Source organism: Pinus tabuliformis, chromosome 6 (genome assembly GCF_031772625.1).
Source record: "Pinus tabuliformis cultivar Carrire ecotype Pingquan chromosome 6, CPIR1, whole genome shotgun sequence".
Classification (NCBI taxonomy): Eukaryota; Viridiplantae; Streptophyta; class Pinopsida; order Pinales; family Pinaceae; genus Pinus; species Pinus tabuliformis.
In genome coordinates, this window is record NC_142292.1 from 1,336,094,213 (window position 1) to 1,336,100,869 (window position 6,657).

Here is a 6,657-nt window from a genome sequence, read left to right on the forward strand (position 1 = left end):
CAACTATGTTGATTACCATTGTGGTTGAGCAAGGCGGCAAGAACAACCTACAATAATGAGGTGATCCAAGAGAAAAGAATGTCCGAAAAAACTTTGAACCTTATAATGTCCTCACTAAACCCTAAGTGTACTCCAAGACATAAATAGTGTGATCTAGTGCCACTATTTAAAACTTAATATGGATACAAAAGATAAAATCATCATCATATGTGACTATAATGACAATACCCTGTTCTAAAAATAAAAGTGGACTATTCAAAAATCATGAGAAATTAGTCAATTAGAACTACCTCTCATGGAAATGGTCATAGATGAATGACTTTTTTAACGCAGTTGAATCCGAAAAAATAATATTTAATATAATGCACTGCGAAAAACCTTCAATACTTAAATAAATAACCTATTTATTATAAAATACTTTAAATTAAATAATTTAATTAATTAAAATAAAATTTAAATGTAAAAATATTTTATATATTTATATATAATCAAAATGGTATATATATAAAATACCCCTCAAGATAATTAAACGGCATGCACTTCCCCAGTTCCGCGGTTCATACTTTTACTTTATCTCTTTGCTTTCCTCCGCAGTAATGCATCAGTTCCTTATCCAAAATACTGCTTACTCAAACTTATCCGCAATTAAATAAAATATTATGATTTTCCATATTATTTTATATATATATATATTAATTACAATTTACCTCTTATATATATATTCCTTGTTTTAAAATCGAATCAACCCTTTCTTTCTCTTTAAAGAATTCCTATTCATCTTATACTCTCTCCTTAGGAATTTCGATCGACCAAATTTCAACACGAGCGAATAAGATGAAATTTAAGTGGAAGCATCATAATCTTTTTCTTTTTAAATGGATGACAATTTAAAGGGGAATTATTCGCAACTAAAGCAAAGGAATTAGAAGACATATGCCTGCAAAAACAATAATTTAGAGCACAGAACCTACGTTGGTCCACTCCAGTCGGGGGGAGGGTTTATTCGACTTTTCTCAGCATAAGTATAATGGTTATAACAGCAAATTTATTCCTTTGCATATTCCTTCTTTGATTTCCAAACCTTTGAAATTAAGTGCCTGTATTATTAATATCGTCTCTACCCCGGTCTCCCCTGTGTGTTGTAATGAGCATCGAACCCTAGGGAGCTTCGGCGCCATATTTTCTGAGAGTTGTCCCAACCTCGGAACGAACGATTAGTCTTCTAAAAGTTGGGAGGCTTTTAGCCAAAAACCAAAGAAGCTGATGCGATGAAAGATTGCTGGCATTGCCAGTATTTGAACGCCCACCGTCGGGATCGATAGTGTATCCCTGGTAAGCTGCGGAGCTTAATTTTCATTTTCTTGTAAAGTCGTATTTTAGAATTGGGTGTCGAGGTTTTGAAATGTTCGTTGAATTTTCGAGCGACCCACTTCTCGCAGCACATTTTCTGATACGAAATTCTGTGTGAAAAGAACCAAAAATGTCGAACGAGAAACGTTATGGAATTGGGTATGCCCTGGCACCCAAGAAGAAACAGAGCTTTATCCAGATTTCATTAGTTGAGCTTGCCAGGAAACGGGGTATAGACCTAATTTGTATTGATTACAATAAACCTTTGATAGATCAGGGCCCCTTCGATTGTATTCTGCACAAACTAACCGGGGAGGAGTGGAAAAAACAGTTGCAGGAATACACATTAAAACACCCACACGTTTGCATTATTGATAGGCCAGAGGCCATTGAGAGGCTACACAATCGAATTTCGATGCTGCAGGTGGTGTCCGAATTGAGGGTTATACAGAAGAATGAGACATTTGGGATACCTAAACAAATTGTTGTGTATTTGGCCGAAGACCTGTCTTGTTCGGAGACCCCAGTGGAGTTGAAATTCCCAGTGATTGCGAAGCCGCTCGTTGCTGATGGGAGCATGAAGTCACACAAGATGTCTCTCGTGTTCAATTCTGAAGGGCTGCTGAAGCTGAAGCCTCCGCTGGTGTTGCAGGAGTTTGTTAATCATGGCGGGGTGATATTTAAAGTGTATGTTGTGGGGGATTATGTTAAGTGTGTGAAGAGGAAGTCCCTGCCTGATGTGGCTGAGGAGATGCTTAAGACCGCAGAGGGCTCTATGTCGTTCTGCCAGATTTCGAATGTTACCCAGGATCATGGGAATGAGAATTACTATGGGATTATGAATCTGGAGGATGCCGAAATGCCGCCGGCAACTTTTGTTTCTGATATTGCAAAGGGCCTGCGGCAGGCCTTGGGGTTGAATTTATTCAATTTTGATGTTATCAGAGATACCAAGGCTGGGAATCATTATCTGGTTATAGATATCAATTACTTTCCTGGCTATGCTAAGATGCCAGCTTATGAATCGGTGCTGACTGATTTTTTCTGTAAGATTTTTGATGAGAAGAAGTCATTGGAGGGTGGTGCAGTTACTGATGCTAAGTTGGATGAGAAGATTAATGCTACCAGAAAGCAAGATGGTGTTTATGAGGGTATCGTTGAGTGCTGTAATGTGGATGAGAAGATTGAAGCTAGCAGGGAAAAAGATGGTGTTCTTGAGTGTATTGTTGAGCATGGTACTGATGAATTGGGTTATGCAGATGTAAAAATTCTGTGCTGTAACTTGGATAAGAAGGTTGAGGTTACCAGGGAGCAAGATGGTGTTCTTGAGAATTTCGTTGAGAAGGGTACTGATGGAGGAGGTTCTGCAGACGGAGAAATTCTGTGCTGTAAAGACTCTGCAATGGAAGTAGTTCTGCAGGAGAACTTGAAAACTGGTGTTCCGTCGACTTCAACCAGGGAAGAGACCTCTTCAGACAGAAAAAATGCTGCTGGCGTCATCTCAAGCATCCCCCAGGATGAAGGATTTCCTCACAATGATTTTGATGGCCTGCAAGCTGATCATTGAAGATTGCATTTCCACACAATAGCTCAAGTAGCAGTATTTTTAGAGTTTAATGCCAGCAGGAAAGAAAACATTCCTCGTAATGTCAACAACCGTACTCCACCATACCCAGGTAAACAAGGGAAAACAGAGCTCAGCTTCTATAGTATGTTGTATGCCTTGCTCTGTCTGTTTTCTTTGATCTTTGATGCCAAGCAAGTTGAATGTGATCACTAAATGTTGCTGGCAGTAGAGCTGGAGATGTGCTGTCTCTTTGGTGTCATTAGCGCAGAAGCTATTTGGGAAATGATTATTATCTGTTTGATAGCTTCTAGAGCATTTTTCTGCTTCCAATTCCACAAGGTGGAAAGAGCAAGGATGTGTACTTTCTTAAACTGTACTTGCCTTGTATTTGATGATGTAAGGTTGTGTGGCATTCAATCAAAGGATGAAAAGTCTTTGATCATTGAAACTGGATGGAGTGACTAGTATTTTAATTTTTTTCCATTGTTTTAAATGACATTATTCAACTCCATAGAAGGGTCACTTCCTGCAATGAAATTGTGCAGTTCGCTCAACGTTCTAATACAGGGTTTGTTTATGGAGCGGCTGGGGCTTTGGAATTGGTGAAATGGTTGAAAATTTCTTAGCACTTATCAGAATGGAATAAACATTTTTTAACATTCCTATTCCTGAACCAAATCACTAGGGCTAATGTGAGGAGAAAGTAAAGAATATTGCATGCATAATATTTGCAACAATTTTTAATGTGCTTTTTTGAACCTTGATTATGTTACTCATTCCATGTTGCAACAGCTTTCCCTGGCATGTCAATATTAAGCCCTTTTTATAGTTAAATTTTTGCTTGTAGTGGGATGAGTCTAATGCATTCCCCCAGACATTTTTTTATTTGTTTATTCTTATATATTTTTTAGAGGGAGAAAGAGTATCTGTCCCAAATATTATTACAAGCCTGCAAAACCTGGAGCTGTTGTGTTATGTATCATCCTTTCATCTGCAATCGTGGGTGGACTTATTCAGATCCAGAATATGCAATTTGAAATGGTTTTCATTGCTTACTGCCGAAGTTTATGCTGAATATAGATTTATCATGTTAATTAAGTGTCTGTGTCATCATTGAAGGTTTTTTTTTGGTTTTACCCTCCTTTTGATTTATGCCCACCCTTGGCTGTTCTTGTTATTGCTTATAGAGAAGGGATTGTGCATATATTCGCAATTTGAAGATCTGCTGCTTTTTTCATGCAGCTTTCTCATTTGTGGTGGGTTCTTGTCTTGAACTGTTTAACTGTTTAATTTATTCTGTTTTTCTGCTAGTATGTCAGAAGTTCTCGGATCCTTTTGCATATGGTATAATACATTTTTTTCTTACTCAAGGAATCCCCAAGATAACTTAAGCACTTGTGCATTGTACAAAGCCATCTAATTCTATTGTTCATGTACTTTGATATAACACAGTCTTGATTGTAGACTTGTGCAAGTTGGAATGTCTTTTAATCACAACAGTACTATTCATGTATGTCATATCATGTCATCTTCATTTCATAATGTCAATGGCCGCCTTCTTAAAATATATATATATATATATATATATATATATATATATGAAATCACGTTCACTTCAGGGGTGTGGGTGTTTCATCATACAGTTAAGTTGAACTATGATTCCTGACTTGGAAGGATGTGTGCTTTCAAGGGATTGAATGGTTTAGAACTTTTGTTTGCATTTTTGGTTGGTGGAATGATCTTGGTTCCTTTCTGAAAGTTGGTTTGCTTTATATATAGATTTGTTATTTATAGAACATTTCAAATGGTTACAGATATTGTTGTATAAGATATTTCAAGGATTATTTCAGAATTTCTATTTGTTCTTTTCTGCTATCTTCTATACATGTACCTTGTTATCAGCTTGAGAATATTCCAGGGACAGATTTGAATTTAGCAGTGTTGCATGGGTACTTGCACACCCAGGGACTTCTGCTACTTCAAAATGGAGGCATCTACGTATTCCTAGGGTTGAGATTATTCAAAACTGGAATGTCCATGTTTTAGTACATCGAAATTGTGATGGGATGTCCTTGCAGATGACTGGGTGGTGATATGTGCCTAGCCTCTTTTTACATGTGACGGGGGATGTCACTGTATGGTACTGCTGGGCATAACCTTGTAAAAGAAATAAAATAAAGGAAAGTAAAGCACTTTTTTGCTAACTCTAAAACCTGTGCCAAGCAAACAAAGTGATAAAACGGCACTCTTCCTCCATTTTTCACCCTAGCTAACAAACAAAACAGATTTTTATTTGGCAAGGATAGATTTCATTTTTTCTTTTTTTGGTTTGGGTGCTCTGTTTTCAATTGTGCCGATTTTTGCACATGGACAGCCTCATTTGGCTTGAAATATTAGTTACCGGGATCCAAATCTACCATATTTTTGAAAAGCCAGGATCTGGATGCAGGAAGGAAACGACATGTACAAAAAAAATCTAAAAATATTATTATAAGTAAAAGAAAATAGAGTCGAGAATCAAAACCATTCAGGGATCAGTATAAGTTATAACCAAAATAAAGAGTTCTCAAGCATATTACTATTAGCCACCCCTGTACCATAACTTATAATTTGATGAGTTATAAACTTATATATAATTTGATATGTTATAACCATCATTGATAATTGATAATTTTGGCATGAGCATGAAGCAGGTCATAATAGCTTTTGTGAGCCATGTTCACATGTCCATTGTAGCAGTCAATAAAGTAGTATTCTTGAAGGTTATGGCAGGGCTAAATCGCAGCGTCCTTGAAGTGAGCAACAACATAGAACATGAGGATAGACCAGACCTTGACCGTAATGATAGATCAAATCTTGCAAGCAGACCTTGAGATCTGATCTTGATAGATGAAACCTCAATAATATATCTTGACATAATGATAGATCAGACCTCGACCAAGAATGGGGTTTAGGGTTTTGGGATTTTTCATTAAAAAACGACTTTTGGGAACTGCAAGTTTCCAGATCCATTTCAAATTTTGAGGAACCATTTCATTTTTCATGGGATCAGGAATCAGGATCCGTTTCATGGGCTTAGGGCCCTTCACCCTCTCCAAGTATCTGCTTCCATGATGGATCCTCTGACAGATCCTGGCAGATCTGCAGATGCTACACACAGGCGTGGCAGATCTGGTAACAGAGCTTGAAAGAGCTGCATGTTAATCATGAGCTATTATAAATTCTTATTATCTTGGGCAGATGATTTTCTTATGCGAAACAATTTTAAGCCTATTAGAGCCGAATTTTACTTGTTGCAGCAGGTGGGCAGCTTGTGTTCCCTGTTGAGAGGTGAATTTCATTTAGTTTTATATATATATATATATATATATATATATATATAGAGAGAGAGAGAGAGAGAGAGAGAGAGAGAGAGAGATGGTCTTGTAATTTGTTGTGTTAAAAGGTGTTTGTCCATCCTTCTTAATCATTCTCTCAAGTAACTTTTAGAGTTCATTCCTTGTCCTTTGGGCATTTTGGGCCTGTACAAAAGACAGGTGGGCCTATATGGAGGAACAGAAAGATATATCATTTTTTTTCAAGGAAATCTTACAGGGAAATTACACAAGGAATGCTTCCCTACATTCGTGGATGATATTCCTAGTAAACTTGTTGGTGAAGTGTTCACCTGAAATGTTGGGCACATCATCGAACACAACACAGTTTACCAGAAGTTATCAACAATATCAAACTTGTTGGTG

At 37.2% G+C, this 6,657-nt stretch overlaps 1 protein-coding gene across 1 annotated transcript; it reads left to right on the plus strand.

Annotated features, from left to right (window-relative positions):
- The first annotated feature begins 907 nt into the window (after positions 1 to 907).
- On the plus strand, positions 908 to 3,365 carry LOC149263527 (inositol-tetrakisphosphate 1-kinase 1-like). Its single transcript, XM_089426477.1, has 2 exons — positions 908 to 3,026; positions 3,147 to 3,365. The coding sequence occupies exon 1, from the start codon at positions 1,481 to 1,483 to the stop codon at positions 2,915 to 2,917; it is 1,437 nt and encodes a 478-aa protein (XP_089282603.1). The 5' UTR covers positions 908 to 1,480; the 3' UTR covers positions 2,918 to 3,026; positions 3,147 to 3,365.
- The last annotated feature ends 3,292 nt before the right edge of the window (positions 3,366 to 6,657 follow it).